The following is a 26,489-nucleotide window of genomic DNA, read 5'->3' as shown; positions in this document are numbered from 1 at the left end:
TCTGCTCTACTGATGTGCTCTCATTCTTCTGGTTTCCTGACTGGTCTTCACTTGTCTCATATAGATTTCTTGTCTATACATACTTGTTCCATTACCTTGAACTCATTCTTCTTCATTTCTCCTTGAGAATTTAATTTCCTTCCTCACCTAATCCCAGTGTCCCATCCCTATGGCTCTCATGTTAAGGTTTTCCACTTCCAACAGTTTCGTCCTTGCCTCCATATTTATTGTTTCCTTCCCTTCAGTCAAGTCCTTGTTCCCTCACCATTCCAATAGGACACACAAACACCCATAACAAAGAGAAAACAGCAGGTTTTGGGGAGCACAGGGGATGATTTCTGCAGTCTCACTCCATAGACCCACCCCAGCCCACAGTGGCAAACAGAGGTCTCTTCTGGGCCCACAACTGGGGAACACTTGACTGCAATAGTAGTAAGGATGGTAGGGACACATGCTAATTCAGGAATGTGGAAAATTAATTTCTTCAAGGCCTATAGGTTATGGTCCATGTAGACAAAAAGACCAGACACCCCAATACAGTTTTTTCTGACAAATTCCAAGTTTGCTCTAGAGTATATGGGCATTTAAGAACCCCAAATATAAGATCTCCACAATAATTTACCCTAGAAAAAGCACTTCTTTCTTAGATCATATTTGGTAGTAGTAAAGTCACCCTAAACTTCCATCCTCAATATGGAAAATTTCATGCCAAGCAGTGGACTTTCAGCAAGTGGCATGCTACCTAAAGCATAGTTTAGCAATAAAAATTTAGTAATTGATACGCTACCTTTAGCTGTAGTTAAAGTTTAACAAACTTATTTAAAGAACAACTGAAAACGCTATTATAGGCACTTATATATTTAAAGTATAACGTATTACGAAATGCAAAATAGTATTTAGGCTAGTATAAGAGCATGTATGTGTAAAGGAAAATGATTATGAATTTACCTTCATTTTCACCCTTGGTTTTTATACTCTGTAATTCCTCAATACATTTTCCTCATCTGAGCAATCTCAGAATAGTGGATAATTTTGTAATCCAGAGCTTCTTATGGTAGCATAAGGACACTTGCATGACTGTAGTGAAACAAAAACACTGATCTACTCTAACTTCCATTGATAAGCCTACAAAGTAATCAATGCTCTTCTAGCAAATAATTTCTTCTGTTCCAAGGATTATTTTACTGAACAGTAATGACTGGGTACTCTGGCACATGCAGACACATTTCCCTTGCCTGGGTAGAACTGCAATGATCTGCTCCAGCAGAACACATGATATCATGAAACATCAAAACGCCTCTTCCCCATCCTTTTTCAAACTGCATTTCTAATGAACTTAAGCCAGAGCTCTCCAGCAGTTCACTTATTATTTATAGCAGGGACCAATCTAAGATGGTGTTCAGGGGATTTATTGTGTCAGGCCAGTAAGATTCCACTGTTATTGCCTTTCTGTGGCAGTAACTCTGAGCTCTCCTCTCATTGCATGATGTTAAGGGCACAGTTTTCATATTAAGTGGAGTAGGGAATGTCACAATATATTAACCTTAACTGCACAGAACATAATTGAACTCAATGGGAGATACTGCCCTCTGTGTTTCAGTGGGAGTTGACTTCGAAGAAATAATAATTCACTGGTTTATAAAGGCACAAATAAACTTATTATACAAGAAGTGCAGGTGCAACGCTGTGATTTATAGACACCGGTATGATTCACCTTGAGATTTTTGTTCTATCTTGCCAAAAGCAGCTATTATCAAGCCCCAAATGACTCTTAACAACAGTACTATTGACATGGCATTTAGAAGTTCCTTCCCCAGTGGGAACAAAACCATCTCTTTTCTTCCAATGTTGAAAATTAAATGCACAGCATTAGCACCATCAGTGAGGCGTTTAACTTCAAAATTGCCTCTCCTGGTGAGAATGAAAATAGTACTTGTTTTGTTTTTCAAAATTAACAGCAGTGTTTTTCTCTCTTTTCTAATACACTTATCAACCTGAGACACAGTATGTCTCAGTGCTCAGAGAGTACTGCAGGTATATACCTATGCTTATCTGTGCACACCATCCCATACTCCAGGAGTAGGATTTATCCTATTTCCAGTGTGATTCAAGCACACATTAATAATATAGAAAGACTATGACTGAAAAAAATAGGTAGGGAAGATAAAAGACTCATTTTTAAGTCACCTTTGTACCAACAATGATACATTGATGCAGCAGTAACATTAGAAAAAAATAGCCCAAAATTAAAGCATAACGTTCCAGAAAGGTATCAGACCAAAGAAGTTGTTCACTACAACCAAAAACTGTTGTGAGCCATTCTACACATGTGCAAAACTGTTCCTGATTTTTCTCCAGCTGTCACCAATATTTGTGTTCACACATACAGTCAGTGGCTAAAGAGCTGAAATGGCTCTCAGTTAATCTTTGTCCTCTAGGACTGGGCAAGAATAAGTTTTTTTAATCAGTCCTTTAGCCACTCTAGGACCAGGTAATAAGTTCTGTAGACTTCCTAGAACAATTCTTCCATAGGAGCCCAGGACGCACGAGTGAGTCCATATAATCCTATGCACACACGGTGACTTGTAAGGACTAGCAAAGTCCTGAGGTGTGGAGTCCTGCCTCTGTGGTTTAGCTATCACTAACCCAGCAACACCAGAATATGACTTTAGGGGATCCCTCTGAGTGTATGAAATGTTCCTATCACCACCCTATGGAGCCTAACCCTCCCCAGCTCCCATTCTTAACTGGTATATGAGCAGCTCAACATGGACTAGTCCTTAGTCCACTTGGCAACTCAGATGCTTGTGGAGGGGGACAGGGCATTCTTGTTTGTACTGCTTGCTCTTCTTGTTCTGCAAGAGTACAGACAATTCTGCTGCAGCTACTCAGGCTTGGATGAATTCCTGCTGTCTCTGAGGGGCAGATCTCAAGCCTCGGTCAAGTCCCAACCAGCTTCCTTAGAAAGCAAATTGGTTCCTTGAAGAGTGTGAACAAACAGGCTGGCAAGAATGGATGATCTTGGCTGAGGTGCAAACTCAAACCTATGTTTGCCAAGGATTCCATTCACCCTTCCCTTCTAAGGTCTGTATGTATGGACCATGAGGTCAAGAACTGTGGTATCACAGACTCAGAGGTCTAAAAGACAGGCCCACCTCACCTCTAGCAGAAGCCCTAATGTGACAGATCATGCCCTTCCTGTATTTGAGCCTATATTACCAGATAACCACACTGGGACTGATACAACTAATACCTGGAAACAGATGTGGTGACTACAGTTTCTAAGCTTTCTGACACTGTTTTGTAGCAAACCCATTGCTCCAAGACATCCACAGCAGAGAGGGTGCAAACTTTCTGCCCCTTTCTTCCTCTATGTGCAAACACAAAACAACAGGGAGCCTGTCAGCACCATCCCATTCATTACTGTTCCCTTGCTCTCTGTCACTGAACTATTCTTGCCAATGCACAAGATAACACTGTGTGGCCTCACCAGGAAAGCAAAAGAAAAGCACTTCAATTCTAACAATGGATAAAGAACAAAAGTGCATTGGACTTAATTTTTCTGACTTCATTTCCTCTCTTAGTTTTTGCTCTATAGAGGTACTCTTAGTTAAACGACGACATAACCATTTCCACAATCAGACATCGAAATTGGTTATGGAGAAACACTCCTTCCTTGAATGCAATCTATCCTGTAGTTCAGTTCATGATGACATGTAGGTGTTAAAAATTGAAAACTTAAGCAAACCCAGACTTTTAATTCAGGAGGAAAAATCAATACAGCTCTCCAGGGACAGCCCTTCGGAATTTGAAATTCTTTCCTCTTTTGCACTGATTCAGCAAACACTATCTTGACAGACTGAAGCTTGTGATATTTTCACAATGTGCTTATTACTGTTTCACAGAGAATTGTTCAAGTGGTTTTGAATCAAATTCTGGAGAAATATTTTGCAAATTAAAGACAGCCTACAGAACTGGAAGAGCAATTAGCTGAACCATTCGTAGCCAGCAGTCCTCATTTAATGCTTCTCCAAAATGCTACAACAATCTATGTCCTTGTCACTACCTTCCTTCATCCTTCCTGTCACATGGCAATGTTGTAAAACATGGAATATGTCAAAATTATTTTAAGTCAGGAAAAGTCTTTCGAACCATCAGGAAAGGAGACCTAATCAGGGGAACAGGCAGCAGCCAGCATCCCCTAGTCAAGGACATGCAGGAACTAAAAGGCTTTAAGAACATACCAAATCAAGATGTACATTTATGTATACATTGCTAACTTGGCAAGTACTCAAGGTCCATGTATCCTGTACCTGAACTATCCTCATGAAAATATTAAACTTTTTGCCTATAGGTCAAAATACCCTCGCCCAGGTGAAGACCCCTCCCTGGAGCATTGGATAGAAGTTAGCTGGGGTTACATAACTTGTAGGGAAATTACTAACCAATCATAACAGAGGGGCTCCCCTTGGAAAGTAACTAACTCCAAGCCTCTATGTAGCAATAAGGGCACAAAAAGTCTGGAGGGGCACACTTGATTTGTGAAATACCACTGAGCACCCAGGCTTATGTGACTCTGAAATAAATAATCATTCTCTCTCTCTTGAGTATGCAATTATTGTCCCATTGCACACCAGGTAACAAATCCGATTGTGTGGACAACACCAAGGAGGAAAGGGGGAAAGGACCTGAGGATCCTTTTCCTTTCACCAGTGGAAGACGATCTGGAGGTGCTGGTTGAACATGAGCCAGCAACACATGAGCCAACAGTTTGCCCAGGTGGCCAAGAAGACCAGTGGCATCCTGGCCTGGATCAGAAATAGAGTAGCCAGCAGGAACAGGGAAAGGATGGTCCCTTTGTACTCAGCACTGGTGAAGCCACATCCCAGCTGCTGTGTCCAGCTATGGGCCACTCAGTTCAGGAAGGACATTGAGGTGGTAAAGCAAGGCCACAGAAGTGAAATGAAGTTGGTGAAGGGTCTGGAGCACAAGTGTTATCAGGAGTGGCTGAGGGAGCTGGGGTTGTTTAGCCTGGAAAAGAGGAGGTTTAGGGGAGACCGTATTGCTCTCTACAACTGCCTGAAAGGAGGCCAGACAGGTGGGGATCGTCCTCTTCTCCCAGGCAACCAGTGACAGGATTAAAGGACACAATCTTAAGCTGCACCGGGGGAGCTTTAGTCTGGACATTAGGCGGAATTTCTTCAGAGAAGAGGTTGCCAAGCATTGGAACAGGCTGCTCCGGGGGAGGCGGTGGAGTCACCATCCCTGGTGATGTTTAAAGGAAGACTGGACGTGGCACTTAGTGCCATGGTCTAAATGACCAAGTGGTGGTCGGTCAGAAGTTGGAGTCCACGATTTCAGAGGACTTTTCTAACCTAAGTGATTCTGTGATTCTGAGGTACAACACCAATTCACCCCCCACGAACTCCGACCTCAGCAAGCCTCGAAGAATCAACCCGTGAAGCAGAACTTTTGTTCACGCTTTAACCAGTCACAACGCAGAGCCGCGCCTAGAGCATCCCCTTTCCCCCGGCACCCCGGGATGTGCGGGTGGGAGAGCGCACAGGGGCTCCGCGGCAGCGCCACGGCCTGAGGCGGCGGCTCCGGCCCGGCCCCGCCCGGCCCGGCCCCGCTCGGCCCCGCCCGGCCCGGCCCGGCCCCGCCCGGCCCGGCCCCGCTCGGCCCCGCCCGGCCCGGCCCGGCCCCGCTCGGCCCGGCCCCGCTCGGCCCCCCCCGGCCCGGGCGGATGTGAGCTCACAGCGCGCCGGACGGAAGCCGCGGGGCGGTGTTTCCGCGGCGGCGGCGGCGGCGATGGCGGGGAAGGCGGCGGCGGCCGAGCCCCTGGGGCGGACGGCGGAAGAGGCGGCCTGGGCAGAGACGCTGCGCGGGTCCTGCGAGCCTGAGCACCACTGGCGGTACCGCCGGGAGTTCCTGCTGCGCAACGTAGGGGAGCTGCCGGCGGCGGGCAGCGCCCAGCTGCAGCGCCTGGTGTCCCTCTCCATGGTGTGGGCCAACCACGTCTTCCTGGGATGCCGGTGAGTTCAGCGGGACGCGCCTGGCGACGGGGGGACGGCGCGGCGCGACGTCTGACGAGGCGCCTTCCCTCCTTTCCTCTTGTCGCCCCTCCAGGTACCCGCCGCAGGTCATGGAGAAGGCGCTGGAAATGGCCGAAGGCATCCAAGTGACCAACGCGCCTGTCCACACCACGAGAGACGAACTGGTTGCCAAGGTGAAGAAAAGAGGCATATCAAGTAGCAATGGTTAGCAGATCATAGCTGTGACAATACATAGGAGTCTAGAAAATGCTTGTTTCTGAATGTTCTCGTTTGCCTCGGGCTTAGATAGTAGTCGACATAATTTACTTTTAAAACTCCCGTTAATAGTTTCCTCTCTCTGTGCTATTCTTTTTCTAATATAATGTCTCTAAAATTGACATAATGCGTATGTAGTCCTTTGGTAATGTAGAACTGTTGTTTTGAATTTCTACAACTGATGCACTTTAATATGATAACTTATGTGCTGTGATACAGGCTGCTGTGCTCCAACTTAAATACTTCTTCTTACTTTGCCTTTGTTGCCAGTCAGGTATTGTTGCTGTGTTTCTTAAAGTAATTCTCAGACTAATGTTTTAAAGATATCTTGTGATATTAGTAGACAAAATACACTTATTTTATTTTTAGGCCAGATAGCCCATTTAATGTATGTTGGCCAGTTTGGGCTTGGACTTCAAGAACAGAAATACGTACTTGCCTGTCGATCCAAACCAACAGCTGAAATCTCGCATGAGTATTTTATGGATTTTGTTCAAAAACCTCAAAATTCTGAAATAGTACATTAATATTGAAATGACAGTTCAAGGTGTATTGGTAATGTATACCCTTTAAATTCACAGAGAATATTGCTAGAAGGTTTTAGATGATTTCTTTCTACATGGATATATCATAGTGCAGAAATCAAAGAGGATCACATATTTTACCTGTTTTGCAGAAGGGATAGAGGAGCCCTGCAAGAGACAAGCTGTTGAGAAAAGCAGAGACTCTAAGGATGCTGGAAAGGATGTGAAAACAACCAAGGCAGAAGGAGTGAAGGAAACCGAGAGCACCTTGCCCAAAAAGCAGGAAAAAGATACTAGCAAAGATCCAGAAACTTCCCAGTCAACTTGCAGTTCAGATCAAGAAATGGTCCCAGTCTCAGACATAGAAACAGAAGGAAAACCTGCTAATGCTGAAGGTACTGCCGAGCAAAAGCCACCTTCGTCTGAAAAAGAGCTAGGAAAGAAGCCTTGCTCAAGCCCACCGAAGGAAAGCCAGTGTGAAAATGTGCCATCACCTGAAAAGAAAACTACAGTAAGCATAGCACCACCGGCTACTGAGAGCACCCCTCAGCCAGATGCGGTGGTGGCACCAGCTGCCAAGGGCACCCCACAGGCGGCAACAGTAGCAGCGGCAGTGCCAGCAACCTCCAAGAGCACCCCACAGGCAGCAGCGGTGCCAGCAACCTCCAAGAGCACCCCGCAGCCAGCAGTGGTGGCAGCAGCAGTGCCAGTGACCGCCAAGAGCACCCCACAGCCAGCAGTGGTGGCAGCAGCAGTGCCAGTGACTGCCAAGAGCACCCCACAGCCAGCAGTGGTGGCAGCAGCAGTGCCACCGGCTGCCAAGAGCACCCCACAGCCAGCAGTGGTGGCAGCAGCAGTGCCACTGGCTGCCAAGAGCACCCCACAGCCAGCAGTGGTGGCAGCAGCAGTGCCACCGGCTGCCAAGAGCACCCCACAGGTGCCAGCTGTGCCACCCACCACCAAGAGCACCCCCCAAACAAGTGCTGCATTGCTGTCTTCCAAAACACAAGTGAATGTTCCAGCATCAGTGTCCAAGAGTGGTGCTCAGGTGAGCAGCTCACTGCTTCTAGCCCCCAAGAGTGGTACTCAGGTGGGCACCTCGCTTCTGCTGGCCCCCAAGGGCCCGGCTAAGGTGGGCTCCCCGCTCCTGGCCTCCAAGAGCAGTGCGGAGGTGGCTGCCTCGCTGCTGGCCGCTCGCAGTGGTGCGCAGCCGGGATCCTCACTGCTCGCTTCCAAGAGCAGCGCTCAGGTGGCGGCTTCGCTGCTGGCTGCTCGGAGCGGGGCTCAGCAAGGGCCCTCCCGGGCTGGAGCTCAGGCAGGCACTTCCCTGCTGGCCTCCAAGAGCGGCTCACAGGCAGGCGAGAGCCCGGCGAAGGCTTTGCGTAAGCCGCTGACCAGCGAAGATGCAAAGGAAAGACAGCCTTTTTTCAACAGACTCTACAAAGCTGTAGCCTGGAAACTAGTTGCTGTTGGAGGCTTCAGTCCTAATGTAAATCATGCAGAACTCCTAAATTCATCTATTCAGTCTGTAAAAGCTACGTTAGATGTTGCTTTTGTTCCCCTGAAGGAACTTGCAGACTTGCCTCAAAATAAGAGCTCTCTAGAAAATATAGTTTGTGAACTGAGGTGCAAGTCTGTCTACTTGGGTACTGGCTGTGGTAAAAGTATGGAAAACGCCAAAGCAGTGGCTTCGAGAGAAGCTTTGAAATTATTCCTCAAAAAGAAAGTTATTGTGAAGATATGTAAAAGAAAATACAAAGGTAGTGAAATTGAAGATTTGGTGCTTCTGGATGAAGAGTCAAAACCTTCAAATTTGCCTCCAGCTTTAAGAAATCCTCGTGAGATCTTGTAGGGTAGAATCACTGTTTGTACTGTGTATAGTATTTCAACACAAGGACTGAAGGTTAATTTTGTACTTTGAAAATGTAGGCTTCCAGATATTTTGTATTTCTTTCTCAGTTTTGCAAGACAATGATAGTTCTTTCACTCGGTAGCAATTGTATAAAACTTGTTAGAGATGACAAGTGCACATTTAAAGGTATTGCCTTAATATACAGCACACTAGTGTGCTGTTGTATTTGCAAAATAGTCTACCTAACTCTTCTATTTTTAATTAAACTATTAAGGTACAATTTGCTGTTTAAAACCTGACATTTTTGTAATTCTTGCAATTTGATGGTAGTGTGCTTAATTGTCTACCATATCTTTTCTAGGCTCGTAGAAATGTGTACATAGGGACCATAATACTTGAATAATTGAAAGTTGTTTAAAAACGTCAATCAAAAAGTTGAATTATCCGTTTCAGGCTTGTTGCTCATAATGTTCACTGTTGCTCATACTAGGAGAAAAAATAGTTGTTTGACTATTTTTATGGGATGTTTTCGTAGCACTTGCAATACAAGTGACATCCTGATCCCATTTAACACTGTACTATCAGTTTAGAGCCCATTTAATGTCACATTGGAAAATTAGCAATTAGCAGTCAAGTCACAGCTATTTCAGCCACCAAAACTGTAAGCAGATTTAATTTATATGGTGAAGTATCATTTACAGTTTTGTTTGGTATTTTTTTTCCAAATGAATATGGATTTCTATACTAAGTATATTTTGACTGCTACTAAAACAATAAAACCTCTGTGATAAACTTTTATAGTATTTTGGTTTTGGCTACTAAATATTCAGCCATTTCAATAACACCTGCAGTAAAGCTTTACTTTGAGTGGCTTCAAGTTGTAATCCCACAAGGATGAGTTGGTTTCTTTAGATGTGTAGCTGAAATACTGTAAAACTGATAGAGGGGACCTGTAGAATATCGATTTCTAGTTTTGCAACACCAAGGTAAGCAAAATGAAAATGCTGCTGTCTGCTGAAGACAGCAAGTGTATTGTAAAGCATTCATTCTAATCAAGCCCTTCCTTTGGTACATTTTTACTCCCTGTACAGAATAGTTTGAGGCTAGGAAAGTGGGAGATTACCTTTTATTTTCAATGTTGCTGAAATACCTGCACAAACTGCATGTTTTGGTATATTGGATAATGACATGTCATTGTAAAAACATAATGTCTTCAGTGCTATTTTGAATTAATCTTGTCCTATTACAGTAGTTAGCATCATTTAGTGGTGTCCTTACACTTGACTGACAGATCCATTGATCAAGTGCTAAAGGAATGAATAGGAATTTCTGGGATCTCAGTAGTACACGCGTCCACTTCCTGTTATTTTGTAATTTTTGGGACTAAACCACAGTGGTGTTTACGCTGTACCCTGCGTACTTTTGAACAGCAGTGGCTGTCCAGTCCATAGCACCAGAAGCCTGCAAGGCGCTCGCACTTCCCGATGGCTGGTTGAGAACTTCCTCCACCTGACCCCTGTGCTTCTGTGCCCTCGGTCATCCTTTGCCCTAGTTAGATTTCTCAGGAGTTCCCCCTTGGCATTCCAGGAGCACCACCCGGCATTCGGAATGCAGTGTGCTAAATTGCATCTTAGTGCAAGAATTGGTGTCTGCTTCTAGCAGGGCAAAAGGGCAAGCTCCGTGCTGTGCTGAGGAGCTGTGGTGTTCGTGATGGGAAGATGTCAAGAACTGTCACATGTGAGATCTGTTTCCAAGTCCTTACCCTGTTCAGGCAGACACATGTAAGGACTGTGCTTGTGGGGCAGGAGTTGCATCCCGTGCCCTCTGTAGTACAGCTAGCACAGCTTTCTCTGCTGTTAGTTTGGTCACCTCCAGATCTCTGGTTCAGAATTGCAGCACGTGTTGTAATGTGAAAACCTGTGTTTCTCGTGTGTAAAGCAAAGCTCTCAGTATTCACTGACCTCAAGGGGCTGTTAGGGCAGTTGTGTTAAAAGGCTGAGGTGCTAGATGCCTTTTTTAAAAGACCTGACTTAGGATTACTTTTTAAAAATTTTTGAATGTTACTCCTCTTTGATGTTTGGTTGTGAATCATTAAAGAACAAGTCTGTAGCTACTCTTAATAGAAACTGAAAGCTGAAGCGTGTTATTTTTATTTCACATCCTGCATGGAAAGCAGCTCAACACACGGATTCACGTACAAGTGCATAAGCATTATTCGAGTATTTGAATGAGAATTTAGTAACACTTCATTAGCCCTAGAGGAGGAAAGAAAGAAGTTGAAAGAACTGGCTGTAGCAAGAAGTGTTTGTGCGGTCCTGTCAGTTCTAAAATCGCTGTGGCTCTCCTCCAGGTACTGTCCTGGTCTCTAGCGACTGGGATGCCGGTCTTTAAATGCCAGACCCCGCTGACGAGGGCCCGGGAGAACACCTGCACTTACACTGTAGGTGTGCAAAGTTGTCTGAGGGGGACAAAGCAAGCCAACCAACCGAAAGGAAAACTGACCCCGTTTTTTCTACGGCAGTACAGCAAATCGCAGCATTCAGAAAGTGACTCCCGTTTCCTCTGGGGACTGCTAGCCCAGCCTAAACACGTACGGCAGGGTCTTTGCGGACAGCTGTCAGCAGCTGCCGGGTGCGCACCCGTGCGGTGTGTGTCACCCGCCGCTCCCCGTTGCGGCCTGCGGGCGCTGGCGCTGCCTCAGCGGCGGCCACAAGGCAAGGCTGGCACGGCTCGGGGCGGGGCCGAGGCGCTGCATTTGCATAGCGCGTTCCCGTGGCCGCTCTGTGCCTCCGCGGCCCCTTCCCGCGGCCACCCGGGGCCGTGGCGCCCCTCGGGGGGCGGCCGGGCCGTCTGCCCCCTGTGCATCGCCTGCGGAGACCAGCAGGGAGGCAAACCCAGGAGGCAAAATCACTCGCCCTACCCTCAAAGTTTTGCTATCTGCCGGGGTTTATATATCGCCATCAAGTGGTGATAGCTGCCGGGATGTTCTGAAGACCTGCTCTCCAGGCTACGCACGGAGGACGCCTGTTCCTCATGGGCCCCGCGCCCGCCTAGGGGAAAGTCCCCGGACCGCCGGCAGAGAGTGCCGGGCGCTGCCGCGCCCCCGCCCGCCGCCGCCGCCTCACGTTCCTTCCGCCGAGACGCCCGCGGGCCGAGCGGGTGAGCGCGGGGCGGGCTCTCGTCACGGCCACAGACACGCAGGTAGCGCGGCAGGCGCGCCAACAGAACGGGGCTCACTCTCAGGCCATCCTCTTTTGCCGGGCAGGGGCTCCGCAGCGGCGCATCCACAGACAGCTCACGGCTGGGCAGGCATCGCAAAGCGTGCGGGGGATACGTTGCTGGATACGCCGCTGTCCCGGCAGTGGTGTGCAGGACAAGCGGGCCCCTGCTGCTCAACCCGCTGGGCTTCAGGTGCTTCTGGGGCGCCGAATCATTTAGGCTGGAAAACGCTTCTGAGATCATCGAATTCAACCTTTGGCCGAACACCATCTTGCCAACCAGACCATGGGACTAAATCACCTTTCCTCCACCACCTCCCTGAGCAGCCTCTTCCAATGCTTGGCAATCTTTTCTATAAAGAAATTCCTTGTAATGTCCAACCCGAGCACGTTCAACTGGGGAGCACTTACCTGCCTGAAAAGGCCTTCCCTCCTTCCGTGCTCCAGGCAATAGCAAGAGGCCAGATGTGCCAAGAGGTGCCAGGGGCACTTGCACCATGCAGAAGTTCATGGTGCACCAGTGCCGGGGGCTCCGATGGGTATCTGAGCGTCAGCACAAACGCTGACACGGCACTGACTACAAACCACACTCTTCCACCACAATGGCCACTTACCCAGGCTGTGCTGTGCCTATCCCCGGGATCCCCTGCTCCACCTCTGCAGAGAAGGCCAGCGCATGCCACCAGTGTTATTTGCCAACTTCAGTTAGATTCTAATGCTTAAACTCCCAGATACTAATAACTAACTAATGCGAGATGCTGCTGCCCTGCTGATAAACTCAATTAATTTCATAGGCAGTGCCACTCTAGTATGTCAAGCAAATAGCACATCATCATGCTCAACCGTGGAATAAAGTCCACTGACAGAGATCCCCAAATTATATAAAATTCCTCTCAGACCCAAAAGAAATGGTTTATTACCTTACCCAAATTATATTTGTTACTTTACCCTAAAAGCTCCCAAGCAGCCCAGAGACAGTGTTTCCTTCTGGTTCATTCTGTCTTGGTATTTTTGAAATTCCTGTGGCAAGCCCAGGTCTGGGTGTCTTTCTCTTTGGTTGAGCCTCAGACATGTGGCCTATATGCAGACACAGTACAGTTTGCAAACCCTGTTAGTTTCCAGCACTTGCTGTTCCTCTTCCAGCAATATCTTCATAGTGACCTCTTTCCAGCCATATCAGAGCCCACACTAGGCAGAGGAGGCCAGTGAGCAGAGCAGGGAGCACCTCTGCAGAGTTGGTGGTGGCAGCTCTGACTGCCTCACATGAGAGCCCTGAAAGGGTGCACAAGGGACTCGGCAGGCACCTGGCCTGAGCTGTTATTTTGGTTGCTGTCAGCCACTTGAACTACTCAAGTGTCTTCCTTTTCTCCTGTGATCCTGCATGCAATCATCTATATGTATGTGGGGAAAGAGAGATTTCAAATAAAAACACAGTCAAAGAACCCATCCTCAAAGAAACAACTAAACTGGGACACAGCTCTATGAAGTCTTGTTTTTTGGCTGAGAAACTGTGATGAAATCTCAGTGTCCCAGTTTCATCTACTAGAAGGATATATCTAAAGCTCTATGAAGCACCTGCTATACAGGCTGAAGACCACAGTCAAGCTTGTAGAGACAAGCTGAAGCTTGTGCAGTGACTGATGTATGCTTGTTTTTCTTTTTTGGCCTTTAAGTTGCACTGTGGCAGCTTAATGATTTGAACTGGTTCTGTGCATGTGTGAACAGAAGGGTCTCACTTGTAGGTTATGGTAAACATTGGTCTTCAAATTTGTTAGTAGGAAAGAATATGTCAAACATCAAACTTCTCTTGCCTATAGGTTAAACTAAGCTGACATGACATGGTCTAGTGGTCCAGAGGCTGAGGGAAAAAAGCACACGTTGAAAGAATTTTGATGTTGTCTTTCTTTTTCACTGTGCAAATCTGCCCCGAGCTTGTAAGTTGCAAAATACACAGAAAATAAAAGCAATATCTGTATTTTTAAAATTCTTCTTTCAGCTAGATGTTCATTTTTGCAATGTTTTTGCATAATGTATAATATGCCATGCTCTTTGTTCAGGTAGCAACAATTGACTTGTGTTTGTATATGTGCCTTCTAGATGGTTCTGTTAGTCGCCATTGCCATAGCAAAGGTTAAGGTTAGGTAGGTTAAGCGTTTTTAAGCAAATACTGTCATTAAATCTGCTATCAGGATGCATCAATTTTTAGTCTGTGATTAATTAACATTCACTCACAGATGAGCATTTAGGAAAACAAGTTTTATGTTGATACCTGGTAAGACTTTCCTATATGTTGTAGGCTAATTATAAAAATCATATAGGCATGATAATTTCTGAGCACTACTGCCTGTTCCTAAGGTAATGGAAGACTGAGTTACAGTGGTTGCCAGCTATGAATTTTCCTCCTTTAATAACATTCCTGCAACTAAAAAAAGTATTGTTCACCTCCAAAATCTGAACCTGCAGCCCTTTCAAGTTTCCATTGTCACTGCTAGTCAAGTAACCTTAACTGTTAAGCCCAAGTGGGCTGCAAAAGGACTTCTCAGTATGAATATTGAGATTAATCACATTGAGCAAAAGATATTTTGTCGCTAGCAAGAAAACTGATCTAACCAATGGATTTACTAAATACTCTGATGTTTTGCATTTTACATTTCAAATCCTCTGGTGTCTAGCCTGCAGAAGAGACAGCTAAGAGAGGATCTTATCAATGTCTGTAAGTATCCAAAGGATGGGTGTCAAAAGGATGGAGCCAGGCTTTTCCAGGCAGTACCAAGAAATAGAACAAGAGGCACCCTGCAGAAATCGATATATAGGAAGTTCCACCTGAATATGAGAAAGACCTTCTTTACTGTGCACCTAACCAAACACTGGAACAGATTGCCCAGAGAAGTTCTAGAGTCTCCATCTCTAGAGAGGTTCAAAAGCTGTCTGGACACAATCTGTGCAATGTGCTCTCGGGGACCCAGCCTGAGCAGAGAAATTGGACCAGATGACTCACTGTGGTCCCTTACAGCCTCACTTATTCTGTTATTCTGTGATTTTAACTGCAGCTAAGTTCTGTGTTCAGTCAGATGTTGCCTATATTTTGACAGCTGTCTTCCAGCCTAAAGCCTCCTTTAGTCTGGAATAAATGCCACATTTCTCATTATTTTGAGGAAGAGAGGCAGGAATCTATTAATCTTGGTTAACCTTTAATTTTTCTCACAATTACAACTGAATAATAAAGCAAATGTAAACTCTGTTCTTGGGGAAAAAAACCCTGTACATTGGTCATATCATAGTAGTAAAGGATAATACTACTTTTTGGTAACTTGGAGTAAGTGATGGCTCTGAGAAATTTGCTTAGCAGAAGCACTGCTAGAAAACCCCTAATGTGAGTGATTCAGTACTACACGATTATTTTGAAGATATGAAATTACTCTCTGTTGCTATTTGTGGTGACTTTTCAGTTGCACTAGAAATCAATCATTTTTACTAGGGCAGGATAAGCAGATTCCAGAGAAGAAAAAAAATCCACACTAGGAGGGAAATAAAATGAGGCTCTCTCCTGTTTGCTGCAGAGTTTTAATGACGTATGCCAAAACTCTGTCCAAGTTTTCAGGGGAACGCTGAAATTCATAAATGGTAATCATAGGAATGTAATTACCCCATTTTCACATACAGAGTAGAATTCATTTCACTGACATCTGTGACAAGAGACCTGGGCTCCTCTTACAGTCAATGGAGACATTTTTAGAGCAAGACCTATTTATATGAAGATTCTCTCTCATTTCCACATATTTAGCTGGATGACTCCCACCTTTATTTCCTGAGAGGGAAAGAAAAATTAACATCTGTGTATGGGAGAGTATTATGAATGTCTTAAACTATCACTTACTGAAACTTTCTGCAGGTGCACTGCCTGCCCTCATTGTATATATGTTCCTCACAAAAAGAAGAAGTAAGAATGTGTTTTTCACATACCTGTGCTGAGAAGTAAAATCACAGAAATGCAGCATCCATGTCAGTAGGTACCTCAGGTAAGAACACATAAAAATCCTTTCTTTATTGTGCACAAAAGGGTCTTGGTTCATTTCCCTTAAGTTCGTGTGGATTCTTCCATTTCCTAGAATGAAAGAGGATCAAGTTTCAGGGCTGAGGCAAGACATGAAAGATGGTTATGTTTGCAGTAAGATTGCTTTGTTAGCATTTCTAACTTGGCTTCTATAAACATCATCTGCACACCTCCTGAGGTTTTTCAGATGGTGATTGGTTTTAGAGCTGGAAACCAAATCCACTGATCGTTTCTGCTTTATAACAGTAGCTGAGGAAGAAGAGTTACTGTCTGAAAGCAGTTTCCTGGAGAGAAAGACAGGGAAATGTTACTTCAGACACAGGTGGACAGATGCATGTTGTAAATGACAGGAAATGATCCATGTGGTGCTATCATGGCAGAGGCCAGATGCTGCCCCTCAGCTGATCAGCAGTGTCCCCCTCCTCTAAGGAGCTGCAGTCCCTGTCCCAGCCAGGCATGCTCCATTGCACCTGTGACAAGCTGGTGGTGTCCAGCTCCTGCTGATTTCCAGGGGCCATTCCAAACCGGGCTGACAGCCTCAAAAGGGAGCGGTGTGGCTGCACTCAAAGTGACAGTGTGTCAGTATGCTCTGATGAAAGCAATGAAGTCATATGTAAGTGAATTTCTTAACATGTCCTGCCTTGGGCCTACTGATTTCTCAAAATACTTTGCTGTGGCACTAGAGTATCGAAACTGAATGTGAAGAATAGTAAAAAAGTAAATAAACAGTTATTAAAAAACAAAGCATGGAGTAAACTTAGTCTGCACTTTTTACTTCCTTTTTCAGTCTGCTCATGGTGAAATAAGCAGAAATCTGCTTAAAGAAAAAACTGAGCAGGATATTGTGGCTGCCCTCTTTCCCATGTTTATACAAGTCAACTGGTAACTAAGTCAGGTTCAGAAAGAGATTTTGTTTTATAGCATATTGGCAGAAAATAGAGTAGATGTTGTGGATGATGCAGAACATACATCTCCTGGTAAGTGCACGATATCTGTTACTTGGTACTAGAAAGGTCTTTGGTACAACTGAAGATGAAGCTAACAGAAATAAGCATATGCCAGTATTTTCAGGAAATCTACTGTTTAGTTTACCATCTGATTGAAATGATCTGATGTCAGGCCATGTCTTATTTTTAAGTGTTCTACACTTGTGTAAATGAAAGAGAAAAATAGTAATAATTGAATTCATATGATTTGCATTCCACCAGACAGATCAAGCCTAATATTTAAGGAAAGCAAAAAGCAATGACTGGCATTACAGGGAAGTATCTTTTTTGGATGACCTGATGCTAGAGAAGCTTTTGAGAGTAGCTTACCTGGTCAAACATAGTAGTATCTCTGGCAAGGATAGACTCTTCCCAGAATATCACCTGTACAAAACTCTGCCATGGCCTATAGCTTCCTTCAGCTGACTCTTAACAAGTCCATCTGGCTTGTACTCATTCTTTTAAAAATATGTTTATTTTTGTGGTATCTTGGATAATTCTTCATCCATTTCATCCCATGGAAGCCAGAGAAGCATTTCTGACAAGAAATATATATAATCAAAAATCAGTTCTTTTGCTTAAAAGAAGGATCCTGTTATCATCCTTTGAGCATTTCTACTAAATGCTAAGAAGGTCTTTCACAATTACAGCCCCCTATGGACTTGTTCTCATCAATAATGCTGCTTTTCGTTTTCCACAGTCTGAAACACTTCCTGGGTTATAAACAGAAAGCAAGAAAAAAAAAAACCCACCCAAACCAACCAAAAACCCAAACCAAACCAAATCAAACAACCCCCCCAAACAAACAAACAACAAAAACCCACAAAAACCCAGTGCAACCAAAACCAAAAGAAAAAAAAACCTAACCGACTTGTATATTATTATGTGAAACAGGACAGGAATCATGTGCACTTTGAGGATGTAAAATCAAGATTACAAAAGATGAGAGGCAAAACTTCAATTGGGGAAAATAAGAATTGGATTAATCTCTGGAAATATTTTTATCGTAGTAAAACCTGGAATATAATGAAATCATCTTTCACAAAAAGAAGGGGAATACTCTGGTTGGGACTTTAAAACCTATACTGGTAAATTATAAAGAAACAAAAACTGTTGGGATCTATTCTCCATAAAAATATGAGTTAGTTTAGAGATACATAAATAAATCTAAATAAACTGGATATAGGACCTCTCTGTATTAGTTACCCTTGGAGATGTTTGATGCAATACACCCTAATATCACATCCCTGTGTATGTCAACCTCAAGCTGACAGTTTCCCACTTAGCAGAGAGGGTTGGTGGAAACGTGATCTTTCTGCCTGTCTATCTCTACACTTAGCAAGGTTTTGCTCCATCATGCCTCTTCCTATCTCCAGATTATTCTCACTTACAGAGTGAAAGAAGGGACATAGTTGGGTCTCAGAGCTATCTATCAACCTGCAAACTTGAACCCAATACATCAAAATACTCCTGTGCTTGCTCCTAGCCATTTTGAGGCATGAACAAAGCAGAGAATTTAATTTGCTCTTCTTGCTTTTCTTTCCCCTGAGGCTTCAAAGATGCAGCAAGCTAAGGTTTCTTTTTCCTAGGGAAATGTAGTCCACTGCCACTGCTGCATTCTTAAGGTTCCTCAAATTTTTATTTTAGTGTTTGAAAGCAGCAGACAACACCTAAATTCAGAAATTATTAGCTATTCTCTGCTGTACCTTAGATACTGTTTCCCCACAGTGACAACCAGCAAGCTTTTAGCACAGAAACCACCTGTAACAAATGAATTATTTTCTTGGCTATTTCTTTACTGACAGTGCATGCACAGTTTCTTATGAGAAAAAAAAGTTATGCCAAAATGCTTGGTTTAAATTCATACTTAATAGTAATTAACATTTCATTTTAAATAACATGTTAATTTTGAATGAACATTTTTGCTTTATTTTTTCTGCTCTGAAGGGCAATCTCACATTTCTTAGCTTTATTTCTTCATGAGATGGCAGAACGTTACACCCATTCAAACTTACTATAAGCCGAAACACAACCCCTCAAAAGAACCAATACCTTTCTCAAGAATATTGTATCAATTATAATAATCCAGGTTCTTTTCACTGGCATACAGGTAGTGCTTTTTGCCTGCACAGTAAGTGTTATCTGTTAATATTATATCAAAAAATTCAATATTCAGTTTCTTCAGTTACTCAGAAGTGACAGCAATGAACACTACACAGTAAAGGTTCAGTGAGTTTGTGCCAATGGAAGCCAAGGTAACCTGGTTATCGCCACTTCCTAAATCTATTTGTGCAAAAAGGAGACAAGTAGCAAAAAATGATGTGAGGCTTCATTAACTTGAGCTGTAACAGTACACAAAAAACACCAAAAACAAACAAAAAAAACCCCACCAGGACCTGGTTTTACAGGTGTTACACTGTAAATTAAAACTGTTCATTTTAAGATGAAGGTGCCCTCTTAAGAACATGAGCACACAGAATTACAGACTTCCTGGTTTTTGGCCAGAGTGACATCAGTGTAGGAAAGGATGTTTTGAAAACACTGCCTACAACTTTGTTTTCATTCATTTTTATGACTTTGCCAACATATTGCTGACTCGGGCAAAGCTGACTGCACCTACAATTACACAATGGCTTGGTCACAGACATAGGAAAATCCCTGCCTTGTAGAACACCCCCTTAGTGGCTGCGTGACTTGGAAGTTAGGAATGTTTAAACAGTTCTGTGAACTAGGGTCTTGAGAAAATAACACTTGCAGACTGCCATCATGTGAGACACTGATTTTCGTGTAGGTCTAGCCATGGAGTTATTTGGCGCAGACCACATAAGAGACAGAATCACGGGAAAAAAGGAGTCTGGATGGGATCCTTGGGAGGCCGCCAAAGCAGAGCCAGCTTCACAGCCAGATCAGGTTGTGTCAGGCCTCATCCAGGGAGGCTCGAAAAATATCCAAGGATGGAGATTATGCAACTTCTCTGTGCAACGTGTGCTGCTGCTTCACCACTATAAGATTAATGTGGGTACTCTTTTTAGTGATGGCTACTTAACTAGAGGCAGGAATCTAAGACAGAAGGGGATCTGGGGATTTGAATCTATTTCTTCTTTTCAATTTTATTCCTGAATTCAGTCATCTCTAATTGGTTTTTGTTTGTTTTGGGGTATTTTCCTACATTTACCATATGCATTTTCCCTGGATTTTTTTTTTGGATGCCTAAAATATTAATGAAACAATTCAAAATATACGGGTCTCCTCAGGGTGTTTAAAGACTCGACAAAATTAATTTTCTTTTCCTGATGCTTACCAATTATTATTCATGTAGTAAAGACCTGAAAAATGTCTCAAAGAGAAGTGGAGATGAAATCTCGCCATTTTAGTATATAGTCAAAAAGTATAATTTAACTTTTGTTTCCTACTATGATTGTTGTGGCCAACATTTGATACAAATTCTGCAACAGGCACGGTAAAGACAGGATACTCTGTCAAATATTGGAGATTTGATGTTTGGCGAGTGGGTTTCAAAAAGCCTTATTTAAAGTACTCTTGCAATGGTTTCTCAGGATACAAATGTCACTCAGTTCCCCTAAATAAGAGCTCACCACGAATAATCATTGCTCTTCTTTAAGGACCGATGAGGTGGCTCTTGCTGCGGGCAGGAGCAGCCCGCGCCGCCCCGGGGCGCCGCCGGGAGCCCTGCGCGGGTCGGGCTCGGCCGAGGCGCGGAAGCGGCGGGCGCGCCGGGCGCCTTTAAGGGAGGCTCCGCCCTCCGCGCGCGCGGGGCCAATGGGGGCGCTCGCCTGGGGAAGGCGGGAGAATGCGAACCCCTGGCAGCGCCACCGGCCGCGCCTTATAAGGGCAGGGCCTCGCGCATGCGCGCTGCGGGCAGGGGCGGGGGCGCCGAGCGGGGGTTTTGCTCCGGCGGCGGCACCGCGGGAAGGGGCGCGCGACCCGCGGGACCCCGCGGAGGGGCGGCCGCACCCGCCCGGCCCGGCGAGCGCTCACCGCCCCGCGGGCGCGGCCGCCCGAGGGCAACGGGGCGGCGGCAGCAGCAGGAGGAGGAGGAGGAGGAGGAGGAGGAGGAGGAGGAGGAGGAGGAGACGGAGAAGGGAGCGGGGCCGCCGCAAGGACCCCGCGCCCGGTGCGGGCGGCGCGGCGGCGGCAGCGGCGGATGTGCTGCTGGCGCGGGGGGATGATGCTGGCGGGGCCACAGCTGGTGGCGGGGCCGGCGGCGCCGGGCGGCGAGCGGGCCCGGCTGCTCTCGCTCTACGTGCAGGACTACCTGGAGTGCGTGGAGTCGCTACCGCTGGACATCCAGCGTAACGCCTCGCTGCTGCGGGAGATGGACACGCAGTGCCAAGGTGGGCGCCGCCGCGGGGCACCGGGCGGCGGGGAAAGAGGGGAAAGGGGACGGCCTCCATCCCGCCGCACATGCGCCCGGCGCGGGGAAGCCGGGGCCGGGTGAAACCCTGGGGGGGCGGGGAGCTCCCGCCGTCCGGTAGGTCCCGGGGAAGGCCGCCCCGCCTCGGGGCCGGCGGGGCCACGCTGCCCGGCGCTAGGCCATGACTCCGCCGTGTGGGGCCGCTCCCGCCCCGCTCCGCCCCGCCGGGCAGCGCTGCTGCCCGAACCGGCGGCGGTGCCGCTGGAGGTGGGGTGCGGAAGCCAGCCTCCCAGCGGCTCCTCCCGCCGCGCCGAGCCGTGGGGGCGGTGTCCGGCGGAGCCCGGCGCCCGTCCCACGGTACACCGCACGGGGGGGCGGGGATACATGAAGCGCCAGCAGCGTTCCCTTGGGTCGCGGAGGGAGACTGTGGAGCGGGAAGTTGCCCTAAAACTCATCCAAAGGCACGGCTCCTTCGGAAGGCAAGTTCAGTGCCGATTAAAGACCTTACGCCCCGCGGAGTTTGCGGGGCACATCTGTGCCCGGCAGCTGCTGGCCGGGCCTATCATGGGACAGGAATTTGATTCCATGGAGTCGGCACTGGAGCCCGTGGAGCCGCATCTCCCTCCTTCGGCGTGGGCAGGGGGGACCGTGGGGACCGACAAGGCCTCTTAGACTTGAAGGGCCACTTCAGGAGGCAGCGGTTGTGAAGGGATTCTTTCAGTTATCTTTCTAATTACCCGAGAAGACACATAAGAACTGGCTTTTGTAAGTTGCCTGGGATTTTAAAGTTTCGACGGCATAGAGTTGCCTGCAGCATTTTGAATTCCTAGTCAAGGCTGGCTCTTTACCTTCTCATCCATGGTGACTAGCCAGCACGCCTCGGCCTTTAATAGATTAAGTATTTTCATTAGTCTGTATCTTCTCTGTGTATTTATCCAGCCACTAATACAATACTGGGCTATATAAGAAGTTTGTTGATAGTTCTAACCCAAGCCTTTAACTGTTTGAAAAAAACAACAACAAAAATCTTCAAAACCCCAGACATGGGCTAAAAATATTCTAGACCCAAGTCTGAAAATGTAAAAGCAATGCCATATTATTTCAGTTAATTTAAAAGGTAGTGATGGTCTGTGAAGGAGGGAAAAGTCACTATTGTGCTTAGAAAACAAATCGTATTAGCTTTTATTAGCTCCACCAAACTTAATCAGATTATCTGTAATGAACACTTGGCCATGGTTTGGGTTGGAGGGTTTTTTTAAAATTTGTTTGTTTGTTTGTTTTCTTTTAACATAGGTTTCAAAGCTGTTTATTAGAATGTATGAATGTCTTGTCTAATCTTTGGAGATTCACAAGAAGTCTGGGTGGGAGAGAGTGTGGCTGTAAAATATTGTACTCAGGTTATGCCTTTCTTGTTCAACAGCATACAAATACCCTACTCCATGCTTTTCAGGAGCTAAGAGTAAGATTTTTTAAAAATTTTATTTCTCTTGTCAGGGCAACAGGCAAGTGATGCAGTTGAAGGTACAGGGAAACAAAGCTTATGGTTTAAATGGTAGCTGGAATGCTGATATTGAGAAAATACAGGCTGACCTACTGGGCAGGCACAGCAGCGGTTTTTATCTTACCTTAATAAAGGTCTGGAACAGAACAAAATGCAGTTGGCTCCTGTTGTCATAAAGGTTTCAGAATTTATAGTAAAAAGCGGCTGTTCGTGCTTAAGCTACTGTTCCAAGATATCAGCAGGAAAAAAATCACTAGGAATGATGTTGAGGTAACAAGCTTGAATCATTTCACAATAGTGCAGACAAATTCTTTTAACATGGAAGCTGATTATTTAAATGCAACTCTTTAGGAAAAGGTAGATTTTACTGCATAACTTTTGCTTTAGTAGTAAATAATTTAGTGCCATTTATAAGCTCCCTGTTCAAATAAAATCCTAAATTGTGACTGAACCAGTACTGTACCTAGCACTGTACATCAAATTTCACTGTCAGTTCTTCAAATTATTTTGTTCTCTGCTTGGAGTTTCTCTGTCCTTTATGTTTAAATCTAGTGTAACATTTGACATGAAAAATATTATTTTAAAATGCAGCAATATAGAACAGCAGAGTACAGCCTAAGACTGATTTATAAGACATTTATAAGATCTTATATCCAGGTTCATTAAACTTGCTTTTTAGAACTAAGTTTAATGAGATTCACAGCAACTCATGCAGTTATTTTGCATGGCTGGGAAGAGGGAAAGCTTGGAAATCAAACTGTGAGCCACTCATTTACTAGTTGCATAAAAATATCCTATGATGTGCTAGAGAGAAGGTCACCTATTCTGAAAAGTTCAACCCTGATTTAAAATGCAGCTTGCTGTAATTTATTTTGGTAATAGGGAAAGTGTTTTGAGGGATGTAAGTTGATTTCCATTCTGATTGTAAATTTGCTGTTATATAACTTGTCATATTCCTTTTATAACTATGTCTACTTGAAAATGTAATGCCAAACCTTGAACTGAATAAGAGGAGGAAGCAGAGCACCTGAATAAACTAATTCAGGAGTGTTATATATCATGATATATGACAATTCTATGAATTTCAGGATTCTTTGTGTGATAAAATAAGCTATTGCTTTGGTTTCTTGCCCAGGGTTTTGGAATTACTATGGTAAGGACTTTTAAGAGAAATTTCTCCCGTTTCAGGTGGAAGGAGGATCTAGATAATCCATGACTCAACAATTATAGTTTTCCCTCTCTTGTGTTATCCTTTCTTTTTCCAATGGCTAAAATAAGCCTGTTCTTTCCTAGAACATGGGAATTTTTTCTTGCAACAGATTGTGACCTTAAACACTGATTTGATGACCACATGCACTTGAATTATATATTCAATCTAACTAAGGTATACTATAATTAAGATGTATAATATTTCTCTTAAGTTAGAAATATGTTTCTGTTTTCTTGAGCTTGTTCCATCCTGTGTAATTATTCCTATGATTATCTTTATTTTATAGAAGCATTAAAAGAAATAGATGATGTCTATGAAAAATACAAGTCAGAAAATGATCCTGTTCAGAAGAAACGCTTGCAGCAGCATCTTCAGCGTGCGCTAATCAACAGTCAAGAACTTGGAGATGAAAAAATTCAAATAGTTACTCAGATGCTAGAACTGGTAGAGAATAGAGCCCGTCAAATGGAAACACACTCTCAGTGTTTTCAAGACCTGTCTGAGAACGAGAAGCCTCTAGAAAAGGCCAAGGTGGAGTCCTGCCAGCCAGAGAGATCCTCCCGCAGACCTCGCCGCCAGCGAACCAGCGAGAGCCGCGACCTGTGCCACATAGCAAATGGTATTGATGACTGCGATGATCAGCCACCTAAGGAGAAAAGATCGAAATCTTCCAAGAAGAAAAAACGTTCCAAAGCCAAACAGGAGAGAGAGGTTTCACCTGTAGAATTTGCAATTGATCCCAATGAACCAACTTACTGCTTATGCAACCAAGTGTCTTACGGCGAAATGATAGGATGTGACAATGAACAGTGCCCTATTGAGTGGTTCCACTTTTCCTGTGTTGGACTCACGTACAAACCAAAGGGGAAGTGGTATTGCCCCAAGTGCAGAGGAGACAATGAGAAAACAATGGACAAATGTACTGACAAATCAAAAAAGGATAGGAGATCGAGGTAGTGAAAACAATTTATGTTTTAAAGAGTTGCTCCTTTTATAATAAAATGTTTCATTTCCAGAGAACATTGTTTTAGGAAATGCGTAAGACTATGCAATAATTTTTAATCTATAATATTAATGGAGTATTAAAAGCTGTTATACCTTCTGTGATCTTTAACTTTCTGCACTGAATAACCAAATAATTGAAACAGGGTGGCTTCAGACCTTTCACAGAAGACATTACAAGCAGATGGCGCTTGGTTTCAATTAACCCTATTTGTATTTTAAAGAACCTTGTGAATCCTGAAATAGTGGTGGTGGGAAAGATACTCAAGAACTTCTCATGTTATGGTAGAGGGATTGAAAGGCCTCACATCTCTGATAACATCTTAACAACTGAGTTTGTTCTTTATCCCAGGTCTTATATTTTCAGTTTTTGTTTTAACATCATGGATTTGGAGTTAGGGGTTTTGAATTCAGCTGTAACTGTAAAAGTCTTCCGAGCTATAAGCAAACCTCTCCAGTGACTTTCATATGACCAGTATGTTATTGCAAGGAAGAAAATACCACTAACTTAAACTTTACTTTTTTGCCAACATTAAACTCTTGTCTTTGTGACAATACTTGGGAGTCAGTTTCTGGGTATGATATAATTATGGTGTATACTCAGTTTTTGATAATAGGTTTTGTCAAGCATCCCGATATGGTCTTTTACCATTTAACATGATTTCTTTGTAAGCCTTGAAGTGGTAGAAGGAGCCCTTGAGAGGAGGGGATATTAACATTTTAGAATTTTCATCATAATCATTCTGTAGAGAGCTGAAACATGATTGGTATTCTCTTTGCTCTTCCTTAAGTATTATTTTTGTGTGCAGCCAAACCTGGGTTTAGGCACAGCACCGAAGTTTATGGACTTGGGCCACAAATACCTAAAAAGCCTGAAGGCAAAACCTTTCAATAAAAAGTTGATAGATAATTTTAAAAAACCAAAACATAAGCATACATGGCACAGAGCCAATAGGCAAATCCCAGCAGGTTTCAGACAGGCGATGTAAGAGCATTGTCCTGAAGTATGCTGGTAGTATCTAAACACTACTGGGTGGTAGTTAAAAGTGCACTTCCTCACCCCTATGCCTTAAGGAGGCGAAAAACGATGAAACAGCTGTTGCTGCTCCTTCGCAATGGGAGATGCTAATGGAGAAGTGAGTGGGATACCAAAGCTTAGTCCTAGGGTTCCTGCTTAGCAGTGCTCCTGAGACTGGGGTGGGCTTGGCAAGGCAGGCAGCAGCTGTGTAGGGCTGGCTGTGGGGTTACATGTGGGTGGGCAGCATGTGACCAGAAGTCCCTATAGGTCTCTGTCCCTTGCTGCTAAGGTTTCCTTGGCAGTACAGAGGGAAAAGTGACACCAGCTCTGGCCAAGCCTGATTAGAAGGCAGTTGTGCTGAGTTGAGAGCAGCCCAGCAGGCAGGCAGATGGGCAAAAGCAAGCTGGGATGGACGAATGCCATGAGACCTTCCTGCAT

General features: G+C 44.8%; 2 protein-coding genes across 3 annotated transcripts; both read left to right on the top strand.

Moving 5' to 3' along the window:
• The first annotated feature begins 5,754 nt into the window (after window positions 1-5,754).
• Window positions 5,755-9,490, top strand: CDKN2AIP (CDKN2A interacting protein). Of its 2 annotated transcripts, none has more exons than XM_063402153.1 (3): window positions 5,755-6,035; window positions 6,130-6,260; window positions 6,988-9,490. In XM_063402153.1, the coding sequence occupies exons 1-3, from the start codon at window positions 5,812-5,814 to the stop codon at window positions 8,685-8,687; spliced, it is 2,055 nt and encodes a 684-aa protein (XP_063258223.1). In that variant the 5' UTR covers window positions 5,755-5,811; the 3' UTR covers window positions 8,688-9,490. The 2 variants fall into 2 exon arrangements, with proteins under 2 accessions (XP_063258223.1, XP_063258224.1); XM_063402154.1 differs by having other exon boundaries at window positions 5,896-6,035; window positions 6,130-6,229.
• An 11,158-nt stretch (window positions 9,491-20,648) lies between these two features.
• On the top strand, window positions 20,649-25,590 carry ING2 (inhibitor of growth family member 2). Its single transcript, XM_063402155.1, is given in 3 exon segments — window positions 20,649-20,931; window positions 20,933-21,300; window positions 24,318-25,590. Coding segments are annotated over 3 exon segments (1,245 nt in total). The 5' UTR covers window positions 20,649-20,725; the 3' UTR covers window positions 24,989-25,590.
• Window positions 25,591-26,489: the final 899 nt, after the last annotated feature.

This window comes from Prinia subflava, chromosome 7 (assembly GCF_021018805.1).
Source record: "Prinia subflava isolate CZ2003 ecotype Zambia chromosome 7, Cam_Psub_1.2, whole genome shotgun sequence".
NCBI classification, from domain to species: domain Eukaryota; kingdom Metazoa; phylum Chordata; class Aves; order Passeriformes; family Cisticolidae; genus Prinia; species Prinia subflava.
The sequence above is the reverse complement of the archived record's forward strand: the minus strand, read 5'-3'. Positions and strand labels throughout refer to the sequence as shown.